General features: G+C 49.2%; 2 protein-coding genes across 4 annotated transcripts in view; one reads left to right on the top strand and one right to left on the bottom strand.

Moving 5' to 3' along the window:
* Positions 1-23: 23 nt before the first annotated feature.
* palm3 (paralemmin 3) lies at positions 24-27394 on the bottom strand. Of its 3 annotated transcripts, none has more exons than XM_023791805.2 (8): positions 26794-27394; positions 8620-8671; positions 7786-7866; positions 5715-5830; positions 4885-4990; positions 3614-3641; positions 3141-3221; positions 24-2481 (listed from the first exon to the last, which is right to left on the bottom strand). In XM_023791805.2, the coding sequence occupies exons 2-8, from the start codon at positions 8662-8664 to the stop codon at positions 1298-1300; spliced, it is 1641 nt and encodes a 546-aa protein (XP_023647573.2). In that variant the 5' UTR covers positions 8665-8671; positions 26794-27394; the 3' UTR covers positions 24-1297. The 3 variants fall into 3 exon arrangements, with proteins under 3 accessions (XP_023647573.2, XP_023647575.2, XP_023647576.2); XM_023791807.2 differs by lacking the exon at positions 26794-27394 and adding an exon at positions 21613-21983; XM_023791808.2 differs by lacking the exons at positions 8620-8671; positions 26794-27394 and adding an exon at positions 6282-6346 and having other exon boundaries at positions 7786-7803.
* The window catches only part of LOC111833503 (phospholipid phosphatase-related protein type 5), a 36269-nt gene continuing 34185 nt past the window's right edge, over positions 25395-27478 (top strand). The window contains exon 1 of the mRNA XM_023791809.2: positions 25395-25593. Within this exon, the coding sequence (XP_023647577.2) occupies positions 25552-25593 (42 nt within the window). The 5' untranslated portion in view covers positions 25395-25551. The remainder of the gene's footprint in view (positions 25594-27478) is intronic.

The raw sequence follows: 27478 nt of genomic DNA, 5'->3' as shown, positions 1-27478 counted from the left end.
AAGTGTCACACAATAGACTCATAAAAGGCGAAAAATCTTTGTAATATTTTCTCCTTTACATTGTTTATAAAGTTCTCCATCGATTGACAAACATTACACATGTTGCCGATTAACATTCTCTCACTTTACCAACAGAAAAGACATTCTATACAACAGCACCCACAAACCCCAATACGAGTTTATATACATTAAGGTCCACAGCAGAATCATAAAGGGAGTATCTGGCTGTTTTAAAAATGTATACGTTTCAAAAAGCTTTGGTGCTGTGTGAACTGAATTTAAATGACAAAACATCTGTATTATTAAAATCGCCTAGTGTAAAAGTATATTTTTAAAAACACCGTAGAATAAAATGCTGGACAGCGGCAGCGTGGTGTGGTTGGAAATCCGTAGGACGACAGAGAAGCATGTGTGAAATAGACTGGAGTCAGTAGCAAACCATCCCACTGGACGTACTGCGTTCATGAACAAGTCAGAGAGCCGCATCTGAAGTCGCGGCACACAGCACACGGATCAACGCTTTGTTAATATTGAATACGGATCTTCTGGTCACATGACTGGGACTTCACGTTACTTATCCAGTGGTTTAGCTGAGCGTTCCCTCCTCAACCAGCTGAGAAGACACTGCACACAGCGCTGACATGACTGAGCAGTCAGTCACTTTGTTGAGGGGAGTTGTGTTGGACTGTGACACTGTCACCAGCTCTCGAAGTTTGAAGAAACTGATGAAAGATTCCATCTAATAGCTTCCCCATCAGATGTGCGCAGATCCCCATACTGCATTCAGAACGTGCGCAGATCCCCTTACTACATTCAGAATGTGCGCAGATCCCCATACTACATTCAGAACGTGCGCAGATCCCCTTACTGCATTCAGAATGGGTTTTTGGGTGACAGCAAAGGCACAACGGCTTTTGGAAACAGGCACAATTGTGGGATCTTACACTGATTCTTCTGAAGCAGTCCCACCAGGCAGCATGTTCCTCAGTTTTCATTAGTGCTCCAGGTTGAGCAGGGTGTGTCTTCACATAGCATGTCAGGGGTGAGAATTCGCAACAGCAGGGGGGGGGGGGGGGGGCAAAAAAATTCTGGCCAGTTGTGCAAACGAGTGTCCATAGTAACACCATCCAGGATCGCAAGTGTGTGGTCCAACGCCTCAGATGAACTCCATTTGTAGGACAGTGGTGATATTTTCTAGATGTTCATGGAAACCAAGGGCATGAATGGCAATGGAGAAGGACAGAGGGAAGGAGGGGGTGGAGAGATGGACAGAGCGTGTTTGGGGCAGTGGACGAGCTCACATGACGGAGCAGCACTGACAGGACTTGTGTTTTGGGCCGTCTGCTCCCTCGGCCCGGTTGGGCGCGGCGTGCTCCGTCTCCGGGGGGGCTTTGGAGGCGGACAGCAGGGGCTGCTGCTCGGTGGTCGGCCTGAGCACCTGCTTGTTAGCATCACTGTCAGCGACGGCCAGCAGGGGCTGCATGTCTGGCTTTGCTTCTCCATCTAGAGGGATTTCCTGGAACTGCTCCGTCTTGGCTGCCAGAGCCGCGGGCTCCTCCATCGCTCTGTCCCCAGGCTCGGCCCCGTCTACCTTTGTATCTGGCGTGGGCCTAAGGGAGGGCGGCTCTGTCGAGTTCATGGTGCACTGGGAAGGCTCGATGGAGTTCTCCATGGCTTCAGGTATGGCCTCTTGTTCCCCTCCAGCTCCTGAATCTGGTTTGCTGGCTTCGTCCAGCCCAGATTCAGCTGCTTTTTCAGAGTCTGAGGGAACGTCAGCACCCGGTTCCAGTTTGATTTCAGGTTCGGTCTCGGACTCAGGCTGAAGCTCAGGGTCAGGCTGAAGCTCAGGGTCAGCAGGCTCCAGTTGGGGCGTTGTGGAAGTGGAGCTTCCTGGTGTTCCCGGGGGCTCTGCGGTTTTCCCTGGGGCCGGTTCCTTCTCCACGTCGGCCTGCTCATCCCCGTCATCCATGATGATGACACGTTCTGCTCGGATTATCTCCCCCATGTCCTCCCCATTCAGGCCCTGACCCGGCTCCGTCTCCGTATAGCCCAGGAACGTCATGGTGATGACACCCTCTTCCCCTTCAGCTCCCGGCAGCTCATCCCTGGAGGTTCCATTGACTCTAGCAGTCTCCTCTGAAGGTGCCGGGTGGCTGGTGGCACTATGAGCTACGTCTGATCCGTTCTCCTCCAGTGGCAGACTGCAGGCCTCCTCGCCGCCCTCCTTCCTCCCATTGACGATGACTTTGGCCTCCACTGGAGCCCCCACACCCCCCAAAGCATTCAGGATCTGCCCGAGCTCCTCGGGGCTGGGCTGGCTCCCCGCGGCCCCCGCTGTCGTGTGCACACTCTTGCTTCCGTCATCGAACACCTTCTCCCCAGAGCATGCTGCTTCCCCGGGGTCTACAGGTGCCACGGATTTGATGATAGTGGCCCCCGTCTTCAAATCCTTCTCCACCTGCACCTCCACAACTCCTAGGACTGTAGAAGGAAAGGATGAAAGGTGAGCAGCCCAAAAATTGGTCATGTATACCCCGAATCGGCTTTACTTTGCTATGTTCTGGATGTCAAACCATCTGTTGCCTTTTTAGCTTCTGATTAGTGAGTCATCAAGAGTTTTGTTCAAAAAGCAAATTTTTGCACCTCAGATTGAGTTGATTTTTTTTTTGAGATGACATCACCAATAACCTAAAGTCAGGCTTCCCCACCATGTGTTCAAGTATTGGGAACCAAAAATCACTCAGTTCTCCTGTAGTCCAACAAAGAAGTTTCTTTACATTTCCAAAACTCAACACATCCACAGAAATTCTCAAAAACTCATGCTGTGGATTGAGCGAGTTTTTCAAATTTGCTCTATGATTCAGATTTGCTTCAATTTAATATTGCCATGGTGGAAATGATCGAACACAGAAATGACAAATTCAGATTTAGAAGTCTTCGGCATGTCGGACATCTTACGGTTCACAAAAAGCTTGGAAGGTCAACAACCCAGGAAAGACACATCCTAACTAAAGCAGGGATTAAAAGTCTTTGTGAGGGAGTATGGAGCAGGCAGGTGACATGGTTCACCGTGTGTTGGGTCAGCGTCAGCTGCCGTACGCAGGGCAGGGTGGACAGCCTGAGCGGGGTGGGGGCTGTACCTGCTCGTTCTTCCTGTCCATTCTGCACAGCCATTCTCTGCAGGCGGGGGGCAGGCCTGGGGGCCTGACGGGAGGCACCGTCTGAGGAGCGAGAGAACAGAGACGGTGGATCGTGCTGGCAGCAGAAGGGAGCGGAGGTGGAGGACGGGAACAGCAAGCTCAGCCCACACGGGGCAGCCATGACAGACGCTCGCGGCACCTTTACAGATCAGACAAGCGGCTCAGGGAAGAACTGCTGCTTCTGAAGCTCTGCCAGACCCACGGGACCCTGAGCTGGGCGGCCTGAGCGTCTAACGCGAGCAGTTACTCCCCCGCCGGCACCGGCACTCCCTAGTGCCAGCGCAGCTTTTAAAGCTTGCTGACTGAGGGAGGGGGTGCTGGCGGGCCTGCTCTTTCTGCTGGCCTTCTCCCAGCAGGCCTTGCATGTGTGGGGTGGGCGGGAGGGGGGGTTCTGGGTTGTAGATTAAACCTACCTTCTACTCCTCCTTCTTCTGTCTCAGCCTGCGGGAAAGAAAAACAGGTGGGGTCAACTGCCGCAGCTCCAGTAGCAGGAAGTGACACGGGCACGGATTGGTATTTTACCATGGTAACAGCCAGAGGGAAGTAAACATGTTCAGATAGAAAATTTGCATTAAGATCTGTCATATGACATTACACCTGTTTTATTGAAATAACTTGCCTTACATAAATTCATTTTTATTAGGATGTACAGACCATTATTTTCTCATTTTAAATGGCAAATAGGATCCACAGAATGAAATTAATCATATTACAAAGCAATAGCTCATAGTTAATTCTGACCACAAGAGGGCCCATGTGAGCCATATCATTATGGAGGCTTAGCTTAGTCTGAACATTCACTTTTGCTGATTACTAAACAGCATTTCAGCATTGTGGTAAATTCCTGCAAAAGGTGTACACTGGAGTCCTGGAGTGAGGTTGGGCTTCTTTGTGACAAGCTAGTTATCAATAATTTCCTATAAATCATGTACAGTTACCCACAAAAAAAAAAAACCTAAAATCAAAATCTAACAAAACTCTTCAACAATCATAATGTCCTCGCCAATGCTAAATACTCTGCTGATGATGCGAGACGTGTGTGGGTGGTGGTGGTGGGGCGGGGGGGTTTGTTGCTTCTAAGGCGCCTCTCAAAGTTTTTTGGACGTGTTTTTAGCCAACCCCACCCAAATGTGTGGTCTGAGTGGTGGTATCACGGCTGCTGCTGGTCGGTAGGTCACAGGCGGTGAATCGGATGTGTGACTGTTTGGGGTTAGTGTACACCCAGATAAACATTGTTATATCTTAGATGCACCAGATGTATTTCTGCCCCGAGAAGACAATCATCGGAGCCCACTGTGCATTTCTGACTTACTGGTTACAGCTCGGTCAGGTTACAGTTCAATTAATTTCACTGTTAACCTGATTGATGTCTATTAAAATATTCAATAGACAGTGCAGTTGTCAGATAACCACACCTAAGTAAGCTATTTTTAATAGGCAGGGAATACGCCCAGTTACACAAGGATATCAGTGTCTACAGCTCAGAGCTGTCCTCAGTTGGTGTGGGACAGAGTGGGTAGAGGAACTGATTTGCGATTGGGCGGGTGGCAGGGATTTTCCCGCTGCCTTTAAGCGGGATTCATTCGCCAGCAGAGGCAGGTTCTGACTGGATGTGTGTGAAGGGCGGCTCCCCGCACTGCTCCCCGCACTGCTCCCCGCACTGCTCCCCGCACGGCCCGCTGACCTCACTGCGCCGCTGTACGTCCCCGGCCATTTGGTTTTCCTCGTTCTTGGGCAGATCCTTCAGGTTCTTCTCTTGCTCCGCCAGACGCTGGCTATCCACCTGCAGTCTGCACACGTGTGCACAAACACGGGAGGAATGGAGTGAGTGAGAGAGAGAGAGAGAGAGAGAGAGACTGGCTGTACACATTGTACAATAAGCTGCAGCTGTAGGTTCTGTATATTGACAGTTGGAATCATACACTGGTAAGTGTGCTGAGCTATCTGACATGCTGATGGCCTCACACACACACACACACACACGCACGCACGCACGCACGCACGCACGCACGCACATAAAGTTGGGGACTCTCCATTCATTTCTATGAGCAAAACCCTAATCCCAACAATGACAACCTTAACCCCTACCACACACACACACACACACACACACACACACACACAAGTTCTCCATGTATGGACACGCCTCAGCACTGGATTCCTCTCTGGTTAAAGCTGTTAGGGAATTTGGGTTCCCAAGCTTCCGTTATGCAAAACTTTCATGGACGGGGGAGGGTGGGATAGGGAGGGGGTGTATTACAGGTATTGCTGGTGGATCTGGAGACTGATTTTAAAACTTCAGCTGATTCCATGTTTTCCAGATGCAGACATTAGTGGCAGTATAAATGAATGAATGAATGAATGAGTGGCATGAAAATACGTAGTTTATTTTTGGAAATTAACCAAGCCCACCCCAAACCTCCCAGAGGGATGCTGAACTGACCCACAGACTTGGGCTTGGGAACCTCCGAATTAGACACTTTTGACTGGGGGAGGGGGGGCGGCTTGACTTACTGGTCAATGCGTGCCTCTATCTCCTGAGCTTGGGACCCCCAGAGAGGAGAGCGCAGCCCAGAGGCATCAGGGCTGGACGGACCTTCCATGAGCCACTGGTCTCTCAGGGATTTCCTCTGTGGAGCACAGGAGGAGGAAGAAGTAACAGAGAGAACTTTCAGACAGAGAGGGATAGGCAACCTCACAATATGGCAACCGGGGAGGGATTTTATATTGTACCCTAGATCAAGTTACTAAATCAGTGCAGTGAGAGTGGGCCTGCATTAGCGAGGACCACGCCACTGTAAGCCATGCTGGCTGAGGGCAGTCGTCTGTGTGACACTCCCTATGACTACGGCAGTAACGTAATACTGTTATACGGGGGGGTCCGGGTGCCACCAGGGAATGTCCCGTGTCTAAAACATGTCAGACTGACATGCAGCCGAGCTCATAGCTCACAGACATGCTCTAGTGCTTCCTCCCTCGGGCACTGAAGCAAAGCACCAGCAGGGGGAGCCCTTCTGCAGCATTTCAGCCGCGGGCCGCCACCACCGGCCCCTTGCCACGGTTCTGCCAGGCTGCGCATACCGGGGTCAGATCACGGCGTGACGGCACGGCCCTCCCAGCATGCTCCGCTCTTGCCCGGTCTTGCACTGCTTTGGAACGGCCATTCCAAAACAAAACAGGCCCCGGGCGTGTTAAGAGCCAGCAAACGTGATCCAAAACAAACAGCCCCTTTGGTACGGGGGCTCCTGCACACTGATCGCTAGCAGAGGCCAAGGGCATTGTGTTGTCAAACAAGGAAATCAGCTTTGAACGCTTCCTTCCTGGAACTGAGAGATCCTTGAGAGTCTTATTCGCTTACCAAGATTTCGAATGCAAACACCCTGCACCATAAATGACAAGGAATGGTGGCAAATGAGCAACACAAAACAAACAAACAAACAAAAACATGAATCAAACAAACAATGTGAAACAAACAAGCAAGCAAACAGACGGTTTTCAGACATACTGTAGTGAGCACCAACACAACATAGGCGGCAAAAATGTGTCACAGAAGGGGTTGGACGGACCTTAGGTGAGGTGACCTGGTTCTGGATGAAGCTGCCTCACTGGAAGCAGGAAGTGAAAGTGGTGCAGGGACACGTCTCGGACTCCCGGAGGAGGCCACAGTGACGAAGGGGAGCCTTTTTTTGTTACGCGTTGGAGACGTACAGGCAAGCACTCCCCAAACAGACCCGACGGCCCGGCAGTGCTCACTCGTCGGTAACGCCCTTGGCACGGAGGACGGAAGGGCAGCAGTGTCACCACACAACCGTGCGTGTGTGAGAGTGAGACAGAGTATGTGCATTTGTGAGTGTGACCAGAAGGTTGTCGCGTCAAAGCCCAGGGTCAGCAGAATGTGTGCACCTCTGAGGAAGGCCCTTAACCCCCCAATTGCTCCAAGGACTGAGTGACCCTGCTTTCTCAGAAACGTACATGGCTTTGGATGAAGCATCCGCTGAATGAATCAAACATAAATGTGAGTTGGTGAGGAATGTGTGCAGCCCCTGTACTTAAGGGGGCAGCGGTGGGACGTGTATGTGCGGGCGTGTGAAGGAAAGGCTTCCCCCCCCCCACACTGACACCCAGGGCCCATTCCAGCGAGACCAAACGGGGGAGGGTCGGCGGGAACAACGTGAGACGGCAAAGGACAGAGGAAGGGCAAGGCTGTGAGAGAAAGTCACACAGAGAGGGAGGAAACAGATTGAGGGGCAGATCAGTGCGTCTGCGGCGAACCATCACACACACACACACACACACACAAACACACACAAACACACACACACACACACACACACAGACACACACACACACACACACAGCTAAGGAATTCTCTTGGAACGGGCAATGGGGCGGCATACAGTAGGAAGGGGGAACGTCACCATAACCGCTGAACAATAGCGGGACCAGCTCATTCAGCCCCGCAAGTAAACAGACTAAGGGAGCTTCGCCCAAGGGCGGGCTGGTACTGCGAACCACCGTGTCCGGCCGTGTCCTCTCGCGGAGGGGGGGTGGGGTGGGGTGGGGGGGCGAGACAAGGGGCTCCGACCTTGAGCTGCTGCAGCCTCAGCTTCTCATCTTCCATCTCCCGCCGCTTGCGCTCCTGCTCTTCCTGGAGGCGCCGCTTCTCCTGCAGGAGGAACACACACACAATTAGGGATCAGCCTCACGACCTTCCCCAGCCTGCACCTGAGCCCAGCTGACCCCACCCAAGGTGGATACAGGCTGTCCATCAGGCCTGCTTGGCCTTCAGCCAGGGCGTTGGCTTCAATCCAGCTCAGAGCAGCGCTCAGGAACACACACCCCCCCACCCCAGCCACTCGGGGAGGCTTCCTATCAGCAAAGATGATCCGACACCCATTAGACGTGTCAAATTCCCAAATTTCTCCCCCCGGTTCAGACACACAGGACGTCCGGCATGCTGCGTGAACACGCTCTCGCTGCCTGGCCCAGTGCATCATGGGAACTCCCTGGAGAGCAACTCAGTTACTCATGGACGCTGGGCAGCAGGGGCGGGGGGTTTGGGCAGGCCGGCCTCTGCCCCTGGTGTTGGTTCACTCACTGAATTATTGAAGACGCAGACGGCGTGTGGAAGGAGGCTCGCCTTACCAGCGTAAGTGTGGCCATGTGTCACCACACAGATGCTCAGGGAGAAAAACACCATCCAGCAACTGTTATCATTTAGCTTTTCCTTAGTCTAATGGATGTGGCATGACTGCGTTCCAAGCCAGAGACTGACCGGCGAGGACAAGCTTTGTTCTAGAACACCGAGGCCAGGCTGCGTTCTAGACCAGCGTCTGCCAGGACTACATCACCATGAAGGGAGGTTCTTGGGACTGCCACGGCCCCATGCCGGTTCCCCTTGCTCTTCCCTGTGACTCACCGCGATAGCCTGCACCCTCTGCTGGTACTTCTCAGCCTCGTCCATGTTGGATCTGTGAGACGACATGAAAAGGGAAAGGTGTTACTGCAGGCATTTTGGACAAAGACATTGACAGCAGCACCTCCGACAGCACAACTGAACTACTATCAAGTACATGGGCTCCAGCAACACACAGAGTAACAGCAAACAGGATCGGTGTGCTGATATCACATGCACGAAAGCATTTTGGCAGAAAACTCAACGCACTTAATGTGAACTTCACAGATCATTCCCCCATTGTGGAACGAGTGTATGGTATCTATAGAGATATTCATCTTCCTGCTTCTGTAGCTATGGGCAGCTTTTGAGGCACAGAGAAATATCTCAGCAAGCTTGGAACTGCCAACATCAGGAGAACAGCAGAACTATGAAAATACCGTCAGAGGGCACGGAGCCCAGCGTGCAACCTCAAGCTAAAGGCACGGAGCCCGACCTGTACCCACGCGCTAAGGGCACGGAGCCCGACCTGTACCCTCGCGCTAAGGGCACGGAGCCCGACCTGTACCCTCGCGCTAAGGGCACGGAGCCCGACCTGTACCTTCGCGCTAAGGGCACGGAGCCCGACCTGTACCCTCGCGCTAAGGGCACGGAGCCCGACCTGTACCCTCGCGCTAAGGGCACGGAGCCCGACCTGTACCCTCGCGCTAAGGGCACGGAGTCCGACCTGTACCCACGCGCTAAGGGCACGGAGCCCGACCTGTACCCTCGCGCTAAGGGCACGGAGCCCGACCTGTACCCACGCGCTAAGGGCACGGAGCCCAGCGTGCAACCTCAAGCTAAAGGCACGGAGCCCGACCTGTACCCTCGCGCTAAGGGCACGGAGCCCAGCGTGCAACCTCAAGCTAAAGGCACGGAGCCCGACCTGTACCCTCGTGCTAAGGGCACGGAGCCCAGCGTGCAACCTCAAGCTAAAGGCACGGAGCCCGACCTGTACCCTCGCGCTGAGGGCACGGAGCCCGACCTGTACCCACGCGCTGAGGGCACGGAGCCCGACCTGTACCCTCGCGCTGAGGGCACGGAGCCCGACCTGTACCCTCGCGCTGAGGGCACGGAGCCCGACCTGTACCCTCGCGCTGAGGGCACGGAGCCGGACCTGTACCCTCGCGCTGAGGGCACGGAGCCCAACCTGTACCCTCGCGCTGAGGGCACGGAGCCGGACCTGTACCCACGCGCTGAGGGCACGAAGCCGGACCTGTACCCACGCGCTAAGGGGTACAGGTCTTAGTGGGCTTAGTGTTTTCCGCATCTCTGCCTGTGACATCCTGTGGAGGAGCTTTGCGAGCGACCTAGCGCTCACATCGCGGCGCCACACGCCACCCAAGTCACCCCCCTGGCAGCAGCTGGCAGGCTGCCCGTGGCCGTCAGATAGAGAGAGCAAGAGAACAGAGATACTCCTCATGGAGGGAACAGGACCACAGCCGGAGGAAAAGCATCTGAGAAGCGCTTGATGCCGTGAATTGCTGTGGCCCCAGCAAAAAAAGGATGGAAGTTGGATGGAAAAGGGCGGCGTGTGTCTCTCAGCACTGGGGGGTGAGAGAGGGAGGGAGGGAGAGCGCGCGCAAACTCATCCGGTTACCATGGCAATCTCCCGCAATCATTCGTGTTTCCAATTCCAGCTGCTTTTCACGAGTGGTGCTAAAACACGCCTCGAAATGCGACGCTTATGAGAGCTCTTTCTGGATTATCCCCGAGGACAGAAAAACAGCCCTCCCACACTTGTGTGTGTGTGTGTGGACGGGGGGGGGGGGAGGGGGCTAGAAAAGCTGGTTCCCCTCCTTGCTGCCTCGCCGGGGTGGGTTGGGGAGACTGTAGCCTGCTAAGGAGGTCTGTTACCCAACTGCCCGGGGCCTCAGACAAGTGTCGACAGGCACGGCTGTCGAGCTGCATGAGTTGCTCCTACTGGCTCTGCTTGTGGGGTGAGTTTTCTCCACAGGAAGGGACAGCGGCTAAAAACCAGCAGAGAGGCAAACTGCTGGGTGAGGGTGGTAAACATAAGGCCCGACTTCCAGCATTATAAAAGGCTTCCCCCTTCACAAATAGTTGGTTCATTCATTTTAAAAAAAAAACCTGGGTTACTTAAAGACTTGTAGAATAAAAGGAGTCTATTAAGCCAACTAGGCTTATGGTGGCTGTGGGCACCACTGCTGCCTCACACTCCAGGGCTGGGGGTTCGAAGCCCAGTGCCTGTGCCTTCTGCACGCATTCCCTCTGGGAACTCCGTTTTCCACAATGGCATAGGGTTAGGGAAACTGCTATCTTATAATCTCCCATAGTTTGTGTTTGTCCTGGAATGGGCGGCATCTCGTCCGGGATATCCCCTGCCCTGTGCATTCTGGGATATGTTCCGGGTTAGCAGCATGATCCTGGTTAAGCGTTTAGGGAGGATAGACGGATGAGTCCAAGTGCTCCCGTGGCAGATGAGCTTATGAGTTTCCTGTCCGGCAGGGTGTAGCTGAGGGAGAACAGGCAGTGGCATGAAGAGGAGGGCCATGTGACCAGGGATGAGCCGATTCATATTTTTTCAGTTCCGATCCGATTCTGATACACAACTGCTGATACAAGAGCGGTTATTACTTTGAGATATATATATTAATATTTTTTTAACTAGTAAATACAAATGCAAAAAACGTACACCAAAAATAGCTTTAATTAGGTTACTAGAACCATACATGATGAACCGTTCCACCTCGTTGATACATCTTGTTTTAAGCGTTTATGAGGAATTTGCAGTTCAATGTCAGTATCTTCCTAGCGAGGATAAGCAAGTGGCAAATGCTTAGAATGTCCCACAGTTTTTCTCCCACTGGCAACACTTAGTTGGGGTAGCAGCCCCTTGTAGCGAGTGTGCAAAGCTGCCCATGGTAGCGACTCCCAAATCATGCATTGCTTTTTTCATATTACACATGATGTCTAGCAGAATTGTGTGCGCTGTGTTTAGTGGGACTTTCCAGTAAACGCTGCTTCCATCTAAACTTTGCTTTTACAAAGTTTGCATATCGCTGTTACTATTTGCTGTTAAAAGCGTAAAATACTCCCAGATCGTCACGTCTTATCTTACGATCCTTGTACTGCAAAGGGTGTGCGCATGACATCACAGCAGGCGGAAGTCACTGTACTCACACCCACTGAGTAGCAAAAAACTGAGCGGCAGCGTTAGCGTTCAGTTTGAATGCTGCAAAAAACACATCAAAAATAGGAAAGAGTTGTGCAGTCGTACAAATAGATGAAACAGGAAATAGGAGGCCGCCGAAAGCTAAATAAGTAAGTATTGGAGGTGGATCGGTCACATGAGTTTGGCCGACAACCGATCCGTAAAATAGGTCTGGATCGGCGCCGAATATCGGATCGGTGCATCTCTAGATGCGATCCCAACACCCCCAGACAGAGACTGTCTTCAGTGTACTGATTACGACGAGGCGATATGGACCAAATATCATCTCTCGTATTTTTAGGCAGGAGAGTGATACACGATATACTCCCTCAGTTTTTTTTTTTTTAAATTGAATTATCTTTATTAGTATTCAGCGTAGGACAAGCATTTTCAAGACATATCATTTAGATGCCATATATATCATTCGTTCATATTTATCTACTATGCTTGTCCGTTTATGTGTCAATGCACGTTCTGACATCCATGTTCTCTGCCTTCCCACATGTCCGGGTGGTGCCTGGGGGGGGGGGGGCACCATCTGAGCTGGAGTCCTGGTTCAGTTCCATGGGGGGGTGACATCGCAAATGGGTCATCGTGGGTGCAGCGATCAGTGCCACCTGACACAGCCCAACGTGGAGAAAAGACTTCAGCCACCCCCAGAGGCCAACATGAATGACGGACTCATTGATGGACTTCGCCTTCATTCTTAATCCCACCAAATACCTCCCTTTTAGCAAGCATGTCCACTCCTTTCTGTGTTCAGTAATGTTACTATGCCGGGGGGGGGCAGGTGACCTTGGACCCCCAGAGGTTTTTTTCCCTCCCTACTTGGGAGTTTTTGGTTCCTCTCCTCCGTTTTCATCTGGCTTTCTTTATTCAATTTCTTTCTTTCCTTTTTTCCCCCCGTTCTGTATCTCCCTCCACTTCTGTTTCATGTATCACAACACAACCCTGTAAAGCGCTCTGGGACAACTCTGTTGTGAAAGGCGCTATATAAAAATAAATTGAATTGATTAGTCTTACCATAATACTTATCAAAAGTAGAAGTATATAGAAAGAAGAATGAAAAGAGAAAACTATTTACAGAGAGGGAGTGAACAAATTACAACGTGATCATTAATTTGCAAAGATCAAATTAAGCCATAGGTAACCCATTTCCAGTGTGAAACTAATTGCTCTTGTTTATGATTAACAAATGTTGTCATCCTCTCCATTTTGTAAATGTCCACTGTAATTTAAAGTTGGTCTCTCCCGTGACAACTATTTCATTATACCAACAGAATATACCAACAGTATATTCATAAAATATTTATCTCCTTTAAACCATTTTTAAGGCATAAACCCCTCGTCATTATCTATGAAGTGTCAAAGTCACATGTGAGATGTCACAAACATATTGAAAGTGTGGTCAAAAGCAAATAAAGGTTTTCCTTCCCTGTTTGCAAACACACACCTATTTAGTATAGAATAGAAATGTATTAATTCCAAACAGAAGACTTAAGATATCATAAATTATGTATATACCTGTGTTGCATGGGTCAAGTAAAACAGCTGTAACATAAGTGTTTCATTCCACTATGTCCACCAACAGACACTTCTCTCAGTTCATGACACTGCTCTCAAAAAGTATATTGATATAAACATTCTCTCATCCTATACCTTGTTTGACAACATATCGATATATTGCCCAGCCTTAGTACAGATTTGTTTTTCCAGGGCGACTAGACTTGCCTCAGTGTATGTTGAGTCCCCCCCCCAGAATTTCTAGCAGTAATCTCTAACCCCCCTTTGTCCCCCCCAGAACCCCCCACACCAAGGATTTGGACATAACACGTCCTTCGAAGTTGTGGGTATGCTTGGACCTTTCCAGATGATTCTGCACCCTAACTCCTTTTCAGTGATGGCATTGGCCAGCTTGAATTGGTGGGTTTAAACTCAGAACATCTTGTTCCCTGGTTAAGGTGTTGACTGGTGCCCCAGGCTGGGCTGAGAAGCTCCTATTCCCTGGTGCTACCTGGGGTGAGACAGAGCCAGTGATCTAGCTACTGGAGCCCCTCAACTCAATGCACCAGCTTGTTAACTGCTGAACCCACCTGACTGGTTCTGCTGCTGGTGTGAGATCAGAATCACGTCCACCTTACCCAGAATGCACTGCCAGGCCCACTTCCTCTGAACAACACACCCTCCTTGTTCTACCTTACAGCCAATCAGCCAACAGCTCCGGTTTCGTTTTTTGACAACAAAGCTGATGCAACATTTAAACTCCACTTAGCTGGACTGCCAATTCTCTATATGATGACATGGGTTAAATATTTCAGATTGGACAGTGATTTATCTTTGAGTACTGGCCTCTTACTGTTAGGAGAGTGTCCTCAAGCAAGCCTAATTTCCCAGGAGACAAAAGCTTACAGTTCCCAGACATATACTTCACATTGCTGCCCAACTCTGCAATGAGACCACACTGACTGAATAAGGAAGGAAGTGCAGTTATATATGAATTTTACTTAACGCTTCCTAGCCCAAAGCCTGCTGTCCAGTCTGCTAGGATGTCTTCCATAAATGGGCGCACAAACTGACGAAAAGCCTGTGTTTTTCTTTTTTAATCAGTGCATGATGTCACTACTCATCCGTTTAATTTGAAAACCACAATAGATTTTTGTTCTGTATTTAGGGGGTGAAAATCAGGTCGCAGGGGACAGCCGGATGTCAGAGCCACAGTCACGGAGCGAGACGGGGACAGAGACTTTCCCACGTTGGACACCGGCCAGCGTGGTCTGCGAGCGTTGTCATGGTGATGGGACAAGGGTAACTAAGGATCACACCAGCAATGAGCAACCTGAGAATCGTGACGGCGCCCTTGAAAGAACGTTCAGAGGAGCCATCGGGTGGGGGTTGGGGGGCACACCTGCACTCAGCTAACTGTGCTGCATGTAGGCGACATCCTGAACAGGAAGCGGAACATCTGGGGGTGACCATGCATGATGAGGTGGCTTATTACCGCCTTGCCTGGCTGAGTCACCCTCGCTACAGACATTTCCCGAGATCAGGCACCTGTGTGGAATTAAAACGGACACTCAACATGATTCAAGACTGCCAGGGCATCAGAATGAGAGCACCACTAACCTGAGGACCGGAAACCAATCAGCAAGGGTGTATACAGGGGTAGGGTCGCAAATAAAAGCTGACTGGCCCCCGGATTGCCTCGTCCCCTGTCACTCACCAATTCAAAACGTATCACTGGCTAATGATAAGGTTGGCCATTCTGTATGAACTATGCCCCCTCCCTCATCTTAAAAACATGCTAGAATTGCCCCTACCAAATCAGCAAGAGGACAGCGATCATAAGCACTTAGAGTTCTAAAAACTGATGGCATGTTAACTGTATGTACATGTAGGGGGGGAGGGGGGGGGGGTTTCACGCTGACTGGGGTTACAGTGAAAGAATGCAGTTTCAGCACCCTCTGTCCTCATTCTGAACCTGAAAGTAAACCTTGCTCCGCTCAGCTGGACTTAGGCGAGAATCGATTTTCGGTGCCATGCGGGAGCTCTGACAGGCCCCCTGGTCATTAAACGTCAGGGTTCATCTCCCCACCAGCAGACCGAGGGCACCTCAATCTCAAACGTACATGGTACATGGTACTCTCTAATTTTCTGGTATCACGTAGTCCGGCATCCAGAACGTACCGATATTCTCCGCTCGATCGCTCGCTGTGTGCCTCTGCGAGGTTTTCTGCATGCACACGCACATGTGTTTTTCGGAAAGAAAGATATGTGCGGAATTTGAAAAATTCACGAGGCGCAGCTGGTGTGACCTTGATGCGCAGTGAGGCTTTCCGCAGGCTGGTGCGGCAACAGCAACATGCAATGAGGCTCTCCGCAAGCCGGAGTAGCAACAGTAACGTGCAGTGAGACTGTCTGTTGGCTGGAGTGGCAACAATGATGTGCAGGCAGACCGTCTGCGGGCTGGAGTGGCAACAGCAACATCTAACGAGGATCTCCGCGGGCTGCAATGGCAACAGCGATTGGCCAGCGGACAGCCTCACTGCACAAGTGGCAACAGCAACATGCAGTGAGGCTCTACGTGGGCTGCAGTGGCAACAATGCTTCAGCGCTGTGTCACAAATAAATGAAGGGGGGGGGGGGGGGAGTTGTAGATGGAGCCAGAGATTATTGATAAAAATACCACAAGCTGGGGGACGGGGCAGGGCAAGGACTCAAAATACAGAGGAGTAGAAACACATACATCGATAGATCCATACACAGGGCCTAGATACACCCACCCATTTGTAGATATACTGTCCATATCGGGTTTGTTTACTAAACACTGTCAGACACAGGATGAGGGAGTGATTAGGATAGGCAGGAATGGAGAGAAGCTGACAGAGAGCTGAAACGAGTCGGAGCCCACCGAGGCGTACGGAGCCCGTGTGTGGGGCAGGCGGCCCCCCCCAGGTGGTGATGCTATCGAGCGGGTCTGCGATCAATGCTTCCTCTGTCAGGCCACTGCGCTCACGTACAATGGCGCTCCTGTTCAGGCAGGGAGGGGAACGGGAGCCCTATTTAGGCGGCATATCTGCCCTGCGGTGGCCCAGGGTCGGGGAGGGGGAGCACTCACACACACCCCCTTTACCCTCATGTCTTTATTTGATGGATGCCAGGTGTGGGGGCATCTCTCATCTCACCATTTCTGCCACTCAGCCTTGATATTTTAATTATAACTTTTCGTTTCCAATACTGTAATCAGAAGGGAAACTCATGACTTGACGTTTGCTTTATAGAGCTGGATGTATCTAAATTCTGCTTGCACTGTTGACAGGCTCTTCCTAAGTACTTTTTATCATCAAGTTAAAGCATGACTGGAAACAAAAGACCAATAAGCAAACGCCTTTTGGTGTTTCAGTGGCTAAGAGTCCAGCTGGTGTGAGGGCCGCCCGCCCCCAACTGTTTCCGTGACGAAGATCTGAACGTGAGAATCCAACAAGATCCACCCTTTTGGAATTTCCACGTGCTCAAAGACGGGGAGTTTTTGGGGGCCCTAAACAATGGTTAGGGGTGTGAAAGGAAGAATTCCTGCTTCGTTTTGGGTATGTTCTCAACCATGGGGGGAGGGGCTTCCTCTAATGGCTTGGCCACACCCATCGTCTGACTTTTCACACCCGAGTGATAAAACCTATCATTTGGTTTCTGGGCCACTGGCATGCGATGTGCGACATCCTGTACGGCGTCTGTAACATCCGATTCTCTGGTGGGTGTCGTTCACAGCTTGGGTAATAGCTATTTTCCTGAAGTCCCACCTGCTTATAGAGCTACACCTGGAACTGACACAGTCCTCCGCCTCTCCCTGCGGGACCCGCCTTCATACTGTGTAAACTGTACATAATTACCTCTGCCAGCATCCTCAGAGTACAGGTGCACCATCCTGTTACCCTGAGTTATACACTTACCCAATGAGCGGGGCCACAAGGCGATTATTGTCAGAGAGATTTATGATGGGGGTTTGAGGGGATTTTTCACAAGAAAAACAGCAACAGCAGAAACAGGCAATTAGCCTTCTATGGTTGCATCTCCCACCCGTTTCGAACCCATCTCGCGCAACTCGTCAGCCTCAAAGAGCCTGGAAAGATATGACAATGGCGGGCATTGGGTCGTCGATGAGAAGACAACCGATGGAAACCAGATGGAATGTCACAGAGAAAGTGCACCGTCTGCCGGCCAGCCAGACCGGCACCGTGACCGTCACAGTCTCCCTCTCCATCCTGCCTGAGAAACCTAACCCACATTCCTATAATTAGGCTGGCCTCTTCCAGGACAGCTCCGACTCCTGCATCCCGGACTGAAAAGGCCGCCTCATTCATCCCTGTGGAGCGTTTCTCTGCTAGTGCCCCATATTGGGTCCAGCCGACCCGTCATGGGTGTGTACGCATAAGCGAAACCTTCGAGACAAGCCGTCAGCAGCAACCAGGGGCATCAGTAAGGCTACAGGGAAGGAAGGCTTCCTTTTATGCCACCCTCTGCCCAACATGATCGGAAGGGGTTTTGGCTCTGTGATATGCAGTCACACACACAAACAGACCTGCGCTGACTGTGTCTCTCTTATAAAGGGATCTAAAGGAACCTGTTTGGGGACACACAGAGTGTCACCCTGAAGCGTAAAAATAAAGGAATTCATTAAAACAGCATATAAGCTTTACAAAATAACAACAGGCTTAGGTTTAAGAAAACTAAACAAACAAATTGGTGTGTATTACTCTGAAAGTGAGCCACAGAGAAAGTGGTTTGCCTGCAGCTCACTATGGTGTTGTCTCACCAGAAATACACACATGCGCACACACGCGCGCACACACACACACACACACACACGTTTGTATTCATATCTTTGTGGGGACCATCCATTAATTTCTTAACCCCAACCCAGCCCTAACTTTAACTATAAGTAACTGAAGAAAATCCGAGACTTTATGCATTTTTAATTTTTTGATTGCAGTCACAAAGTTTTAGAAAATTGAGTTTCCCCTTGTGGGGACCGAAAAGATGGTCCCCAGAAGGTCAAAATAACAGGTTTTTATCACACTGAGGGGACATTTGGTCCCCACAGTGTAATATATACATGACGCACACCCACAAACAATGCTTCAGCGTCAGACACCCAGAGCTATATGTGACAAAAAATGGGCAGTGTGGTTAATGTGTACCCATAAGCTGGTAATGGGGGGGTGGTGTTAGTAACAGATTACTGGTACGCCTAGGAGCCAGTGCTGCCAGAATGACATCATCTTAGAAGTATGTGCAATTACTGCCGCTGTGTACGAGATGGCCTCTGAAATATCCAAACACCGAAGATTACAGGGAGCCAAAATTATAGACCAGGGGGAAGCAGAGTGAGAGAAAAGTGTAAACCCCCCTCCCTCCCTCCCCTCCTCGCTTGCTCACATACAAAGACACATGCACACACTTGGCAATTCAGACAGGAAAAGGAGAAGCAGCTTTAACAGGCAAAATGTTCATCGCGTGTCCCTGACACCTCACCCCTTATCTGGGTCGCTACGCCCATTCTCTCGCTCAGCTCTGACCCCCGACCTTTCCAGCACACCCTCCCTAAACATGTCAGCCCAGGTTGTCCGCCCTGTATGTCTGCATGGGAACCACACTCAAGCATGACCCGTGTTTGTCTTTGCCAAACACGTACGATACAACCAGGGCTGATACCGGGAGCCGTACGCACCACTCCCGAAGGTGAGACAATGCCAGACCCCCCCCCAAATGCTAATTAGTTATGAGTGGAATGCCCTTAAACTGCCACTTCTGGGACGGAGACACGTCCCAAGGCGGACGCTCCCAAAAATGGGCCCACCTGGGACACCTGCTCCGACTGATCCTGACGAGACACGACTTGTGGCAAACCCCCCCCCCTACGAGACACCTTCAGCAGGATACTAAGGTTACAAAGGCAAATAACTGCACTGAAAAATATGCATCCTCACGTCACCAGGCCAACCAGCGGCTCACTGTGTCACAAGGCAAACACAGCAGGAGGTAAACACGCTCGCACGAGTATCAGAGGTGGGCGGACATGAGTTTGTGACGACAGTTCAGGCTGTTGGGGAATTTTTTTTGTTGGTTTCTGAACTCGGCAGGTCAGGCCAAGACAGATCCTGAGCCGGTCGGAAGAACAAGCTTGCAGAGTTACCCTTCTGGATGTACACAGATTAAACAGAGCGGGACAGAGTCCTGAGCAACATGCAGGCGGGACACACGTGCTGCACATCACGGATCACGCAGTGCTTCCCAGAGCAGCCAAGGCACAACCTCACACGCCGGACGACTGCAGACGCGGACAGCTTCATCTTTGTGCAACACTTGCAGACACGTCTCGTTTGGCTTGTTTCCCACCCTTGGGGGGGGGGTTGCAGAGGAATCTGATAGGGGGGTGGGGGCAAACCAGCCACTGACTGTGCCAATAAATGTCAAGTTAACGACAGTGTGGACAAGCCGGTGTACCTGAACAGGAGCACAGCGAACCATGACCATTACAAAGTATATCAAAGTAAAACTACAAGCCACATTAAAGGAAAGTGGCAGGCAGACAAAAAAATAATGGAATTATTTTTATATCCCCACAATCCAATCACTGCCTTGGCACTGTGTTGTGTATGTGCATTAATACTCATTATAAATCACCTCACAAATTAAGTTGCTATCAACGTGGGATTGTTGGTATGTTGTGTGATTTTCTGTTAAACATTCCTGCCCACAGGTGACGCCCTTGAATCTCGGTATATCTGAATTTGCTCATCCTGGGATTTTTCAAAGCACTGACTCAACACAGATCACAGCATCGGTACAAGTGCACGCACCAACCTCATCAATAGGTGGTGGAGATAATGGTTACAGTCATGCTGTAGAATGTTTTTTTATCCGTAATCTGAAGACTAATAAATTATGGTTTGGGGGATTTATTAATAATCAGACAACGCTAGGAGGCTTTTCTTGTCAGGGTTTTATTTCCACGCGTCTGAGGTAACTGAGGTGCTGAGACTTTGAGAAGCGACCGCCACCCCGCCCACGGCTGTGAAGGGCAGATTTTCCAGCAGAAGTCGCAGTTTACAGCATAAAGCTGTCACAGTACGTAAATCCACTACTGGATAAGATTCTAAAGGCCTCCATATCTCACAACTGCTGAAAACACATCTGCCAAAGTGACATCACACTCAGATGTCGAACATAGTTCATCATCATCATCATCATCATCATCATCTCCATCGATCACCACCCACCAGCTGAGAAGCCAGTCCATCGAAGAGCACCATGTTGTCACTCTGACACATCTGATACACAGTCACCGTCATTCCAGTCACTTTGAAATATAATCCAGCACCGAAACACCACAGTGATTACAGAGTCTCAGGCTCACCGCCAATGGCCTCTATTTTTAGGTTAATGGCATCAGTTATGTTCATTTAATATTAGACACACATGTGCAATCATATGCAATAAATTACAGAACTGTAATTAATGGTTAAGCTTCTAGCCAAAAAAACAGATCATAAAAATTATCAAAAAATTACAAAAATGTGAATAGTAAATTGATAATTTAATAATGACACCAATTTAGGACCAAAGTTCTTCACCAAAAACTGAAAAGACCATTCAGTGCTAGTCTAGGGTCCTGACCTTTCTGTTAAATGCAATGTCTGGTTCTGTCTTCGTGGTCCATAAAAGTTAGTTGTGAACTACTGGATGTTCATGATATTAATGTCACTTCTAGACTAACATTGTTTGGTTCCATTATTACAAAATTCCGAGGTGGGAGGTAAATTTGCTGCCTCAGGAATGAGTAATGCATACCTTTTTAAACAGGTAAAAGGCCCTGGGGTTATCTTTCAGAGACAAGACACAGTTGGGCTGAAAGATGTGAAAAACACAAAACAAAAACTGTGACCAAATACATTCTTTTCCACAAGAAGACTGGGTTACTGGTCAGAGGCCAGACAACTGTGAGAGATAAGGAACAGGCGAAACACAGTTTCGTTTTCGTGACAAATCGGGGACGCCAAAGACCCACTGCAGGAGCTGCTGGATGTACTGAATGTACAACCTGCCACCATCTACTGCAAGAAGGAGGACAAGCACAGACCTCTGTACAGGAGCCCAGGGGGCACTGAGAGCACCCAGCAAGCAGCAGAGGGTCCGGATTGTAGGACACCAGGTTAAAAATATAGACATTAATTTGTATTGTAAAAGGAGCTAAGAGGGTAAAATTAACATCTCGGCACAAATATCCACCCATTCCTACATCTACCCACCTTCTAAGTGCTTTTCCTGGGGAGGGGTAGGGTGGAAGTAAAACTGACACGTTCCTGACACAATCCGGCTTCCTTTATACAGAAGAAGCTTCTTGTGAACAGGCCGTCATTTTCTGACCTGGCTGAAAGAGTCCCGCCCTGAGGGTGACGGGCCTCTAATGATACGTTCAGAACAAGATGGCGGAAGACCTCCACTGAGGTCCGCTGCCGAACTGAAGGTGAAAGGAGGAGAGCGGTCCAAGCTGGGCGCGGCCTACGCAGCAAGGCAGCCGGGGAGGAGAGAAGCGAAAAAACGCTCGTCCCGCATCATTCGAGCACCGCGGACGATCAAACGGCCAGAAAGAAAAAAACGGCTGCTTAAGGAATTACACCGTGATAGCTCGCGCTACCACAGTCCGTTAACTTACGTCTGGCACGCGCTAGACATGAGATGACTCCGTCGCGTTACCACTAACCAATCAGTATATTAACATTACGGTTATTTCGTACATGCATCTTCCACAACACCTTATCCTATACAGTGATTGCGCAATATTAACATGGATGTACGTAACTGTTACGCAAATACGCATTTGCCGCTTGAAGCGATACGCGCAGCACTTCGTCATTGTGCCGTTACAAGAAATTGCCGCGCATATCATACGGCAAATGCATACTTGCACAAGTCATGAGCATCCCTGAGTATTATTACTAACTTTGAATTATTACGTAAACAAGCGATGTACAAGTGATGCATCACAAACATAAAGTTGTCTAGTCAGGTACAGGTGCTGCTAGGCTGCGCTTCCTTTTAAATACCAGAAACTAGTATCGCTGATGCCGACAACCAGCTAACCTCTGACCCAGTCGAGCCTCACCAAGCTTGCCAGCGCAGACTAGCGGAATGACATCACGGCCGTTTTATTGTGGAAAAAGATCGATCTGCCGGCCAGATTTAATAATGAATTATAAACATGTGGCAGGTCAGTACTTTGAGATCTCTTATAAGTGCTGAATAAGCTGAGGAAATCCCTCATCCTCCACTATGGAAGATAGTACTATGCAATCCTCTCCATTATTTTAGTAATTATGTATTAAGCTTTGGTGCTGCCAACACTGAATAATGGCAAAGTTTAAATACCAGCTGGCAATATCGGCCAAAACTAATACAGACTGATACAGGTATCTTGATTTTTAACAAAATGTTGGCATATAATGATGTTAGCCTATATATCAGGGGTGTCCTGTGTAGCTTAGCTCTTGAGCTGAATCATTTGTGGTGGAACAGGGAAAGAACTGTGTGGTAATTAGCACAAGGAGATGAATCAGGTGTGTTAAATGAGGGTGAACCAAAAAATTCATAGGGCTCCGGTTTGACACCCGTGCTATATTTCGTGCATCTCTACCAAAAACTGGTGCGAGATGGTGGGGGCGGGGGGAATAAGCTATATGAACACTGATTAAAATCTCCAGAAAGGCATGTCACCAAGCGGAGAATCTAGACAAAGAGCAACATACAACATTAAAGAGCGTCCAATAGTGTCAAGTCAGCTACTTCAACGCGGGAGGTCAACCATAGACTGTGAGCCAGTGAGAGTCAGTGTTGGAGAGGAGGTTGGTCCTGCTGACAAACGTTGAGGTGTTTCTGGAAGAGATCTGTCATGCATACTGAATGTACTTGAGTAGGGACAAACCATGCATAATATTACTACCATTGTTATTCCCATGTTGGCCTGAAAATGTGATGTTCTTTCTAAAAATACATCTGAAAAAGTGGTGTCCTCTTATATTCAGGGTCTAGACAAAAAATGGAATGGATGGTGCCAAATACAATATTTTGTAACCAGTGTTTTAATTTACTGTAATGGAGATTTGCTGTAACATTTCTTGCTTGAGCCAGAGAGTCTGAAAGCGAGAGTGTCACGCCAGACGCGTGAGAGCTGGCAGCCCTGCCCATGCGTGTGTTTAGCGTGTATCCCTGAGTGTCGTGTAAATTGTTGGCTTCCCTGGCTGTGCTGCTGCTAGAGTTAAGCCGATAGTGACTGTTACTAAAGACAGTAACATTCATTTTAAAAGAGCTATATAATGGCATTTATTAAAATGGCTCAACCTTTGTCTGCAATACATCTTTTTGCCCTCTACATGAGGGTCTGCTGCATCGCAAGCATTCTGAGCCCTAAAGGGCTGTGGAGTTTATAATATTCATTATCTACCCCCCCCCCCCCCCAAAGTAATACAGCAAACATTCCAAAAAAACAAATGTACTATGTGTAATACTCTTATTGTAATCCGACTGCCTATGGTTGCTTTTGAATTTCTGGTTATCTTATTATATGTTCTTGTCAAATAAAATTCTTTTTCTTTATAAAGGTAACTTTTCTACAAATAGTTGCAAAAAAGTGGAGGGTCATCTTATAAATCGGACCAATGCTAATATTATATTAATTAATAATAGTAGTTTTAATAAAACAATAACTATTTCAGGTAGCACAGGTCATACGGCTGAGGTAAACTCTGAACCAGGTGTGTTGTAACACTATTATAGTGAATAGTGATCATTATTTACTATAACTAGTTGAATAGATTCCAAACCAATGAAGCAGCATCAACTGCAGGCTCAGCAGGGTTGGGTACAGATCAGCCCAACATGCAGGTCTGATGCACCTCCAGGGGACTGGGCCTCCATTTCACAGCACAGAAAATAAATAATAGCGTGCAAATTGATTTTTTCACTCTGGCGGCTCTGACAGCTTCCGAATCTGTAAAGCCAGGACGCGGTGGGGAAACGCAGGCAACCGGCGAACAATCGAAGGGCGTCGTGTGCAGCAGCGTGGGCAGCTGTGGGCCCAGGGAAACCACAAATACCCAAATCCCACAACGAGAGGCGTCAGCGATCGGCGCCACTGTCATCGCAGTCACCTTTCCCAGCGAAACGGCCCCTAAACGCTCTGTAAGGCAGCACCTTCTGTGACACAGAGGAGAAAACCGGAATCACACAGGACAGCGCGTGCGGAAATGCGATACAGGGCTGAACGTGAGGCACGCGGTAGCAGTGAGGAATGTCTCTGCAGTACGTTTAGTGCCTGGACTCAACAGAGCCTCCCAGAGTTCAATCCAGACCGTCAAGTATGCAAGATGGATGGGGGTCTATGTCTGCATCTACTTACGGGGTGGGGGGAGGGTGTTTCTTTCACTAATTAGTCCAGCTGTTTTTAAACAATGCATTGCCAGGGACAGAGGAGCACACCCATGTCATGATATCAACACACCAAACTCATAGCTTCTAGATCAGACAAAATGTGTTTTTAAGACCTTTACGAGACTTTGATAATGAGAAACTACTCGTCTGATTGAGCACAGGTGGGGTTCAAGGGCAGGTATACCCTAATATGCTCATTAAATTCATTAAAGAGCTTAAGACATGATGCTGGATTCTGAGCCACGTAACGTCTGCTGATGTCAGCATGGTTTGACCCTTTGCTCAATTACAAGCCCATCACCAAGTCAAAGCGAGAATTCACTCCACCTCCGCAGTCACCTTTATTCATCAACATGTCCGTCTGATACTCAAAATATCTTGTCGTTTGATGATTAAAGTTCACCAAACAAGATGAGAAGCAGGCCACTCCGTCGAAAGCCGGCGTCGAGAGGGTAGAGAAAGCGCACCATGACAACGAAGTTCCGAGAGGTGCTCACAACGTCTCCGCAGCTGCCTGCCCACTTGGACGAGATCTGGAACGGTCCCCGAGACCAAGTCGGTAAATTAATTACGACTTCCTACATTCAAGGACATGCAGTGTCCGTGGCTCTGAGCGGAAAGGAGGCTTCGTTCGCCGCCTTTTCCTTTCCGTCTCACTAGCTTGTGTTTGCCTGCGTGCGAGCTCTGCAAGCCTCAGGCACACTGCTCCTACCCAGTGACTCACTCCCCTGCTTTCGGGTGTACATCCGTCACGGTCTTAAATGCTGCGTGGGGCACAAGACAACCTGGCCATCAGCGGACAGGTATGCACACTCTCACCGGTCACCACACACACACTCTCATCGGTCACCACACACACACTCTCATCGGTCACCACACACACACTCCAGAGATGTAGGTGTGATTTGGGGAGGAACATTGTGAAAACATCTGAATATTGTGCAGGGGGAGTGTTATAGTTATGGCCTTGCCTCCCTTAAATAGCAAGTAACTCTATAAGAAATATTCCTGAACGTCTGTTGAACAGTCACAAACAGGGTACCTTTCACTGTCCTAATTAAGTTAACTTCCGGAAGTGAGTGTGCACCCCAGGTGACCCCTGGACCTCAAATAAAAGAACATGGGCACACAGCTATATAAACTTTAATGCCACATAAATCTAGCCATTTAAAAGCACATAAAAAATACACGCTTAAGCGCATGAATTTTATAAGGTTCTGAAACCATAATGGCTTTGTTGCACTTTTAAAAACATTCAAGCCCCTTTTCACCGTCAGCGTAGCATAGAAGCGTGTGATTAACCTATTACTTACCGTGTCATTAACTTCCAGTAAATATTTGCCAGTGCAGGTAGGAGTTGTTGATTTTTAAAATCTAAACCTCCACGCCCTTGGCTTGGGCATAGGAAGCTACCCAGCGCGGCCAGTTATGGAAGTTGGGACAAAAACCTGCCAAGGGCAAGTCCGAGTCCCAGGATAGCCCGATCTAAACTGCCCCATCTTCGTACCCCTCCATGCAAATGTGAAAGTTTTTTTTGGGGGGTGGGGGAATGAACAAAATAACAATTCACTAAGTTTAGTCTGATTCTCACGAAAAGCCGCGAAGCAAAATATATCTGGGACGAGAGCAGATGTTTGCAAGTCGCTGTATAGACACAGTTTGCTATCATAACGGATGCGTTTAACCATAAACCACTTTATAAAAAAAAATAAGCGGACGTTAACTTTTGCTTGCACGACTCCGCGGTAAAATAAAGTCTAAGCGTCAGCAGGATTGTTAAATTATTACTTTAAATGTGCGATCATGTGTGCAGTTTGTACTGAGAGACAGTAAAGCCGCTGCCCATCCAGCGAGCGATCTAGCACGATCGCAAAACGAAGCCAGGCTCAGGGACAGAAGTTTTAAAAAAGGAACATGATCAAATAAAACTCGCCCATTACAGAGCCATCAAACAGCATTGCAGGACGAGCTAGAAATGCGCTTAAGTGTACTGGTAGGCTTACCTGGCTCCGGGTGGTTGATCTTCTCAGGAAGCGTATATGTAAAGATGAAGCCCCCCCACAAAAAAAAAACAATAAATTATCCGGAAATGGAGGGTATTAAACGCGTTCAGTCAGATCCACGTGTGCGCTTCAAATTTAACTGTATTCGTCCCACTTAAAAAAAAAAACACCTGAGTTTTCGTGCAGAGGAGTTAAAAACCCGAACGAAAACTAAGAGAAATGTTCTGGCGTTGATTTCTGCGGCCAGCAGACCTCGTGTTTGTATTGATGGCCGGATCGCCCTTCAGAGAGCGCTTCACCCCTGCAGCCTCTTCGACAGTTGCATCGCGGCCGAGCGGCTCTGCTCCCCGGCGCCCGGCGCTACCTGACTCGGGTTTCTGCGGCGCGGCCAACCCACTTTTCACACAGCCAGAACTGGTAGCTGCCGATTAAACATCTCTCATTTCCTGTTGTTTTCACATCCCAGCTGAGGGCGGTGAGAAATGAGAAAAAAAAGAAACATGAAAAATATCCTATTGCTGAAACCCTTTTTTCCCCAAAAAACTTGGCAGGTAAAGCGCATTAAAAGATAATCGCGCCGTGAGGTTTGAAGAGCCTCATACAGATGTTTTTAATGTTACAGCCTTATAAACTATAATTTATGTATTCTGTGCGCAACTAGATCCAATCATGGGAGCACATCCTG

Source organism: Paramormyrops kingsleyae, chromosome 5 (assembly GCF_048594095.1).
Source record: "Paramormyrops kingsleyae isolate MSU_618 chromosome 5, PKINGS_0.4, whole genome shotgun sequence".
Taxonomy (NCBI): Eukaryota; Metazoa; Chordata; class Actinopteri; order Osteoglossiformes; family Mormyridae; genus Paramormyrops; species Paramormyrops kingsleyae.
The sequence above is the reverse complement of the archived record's forward strand: the minus strand, read 5'-3'. Positions and strand labels throughout refer to the sequence as shown.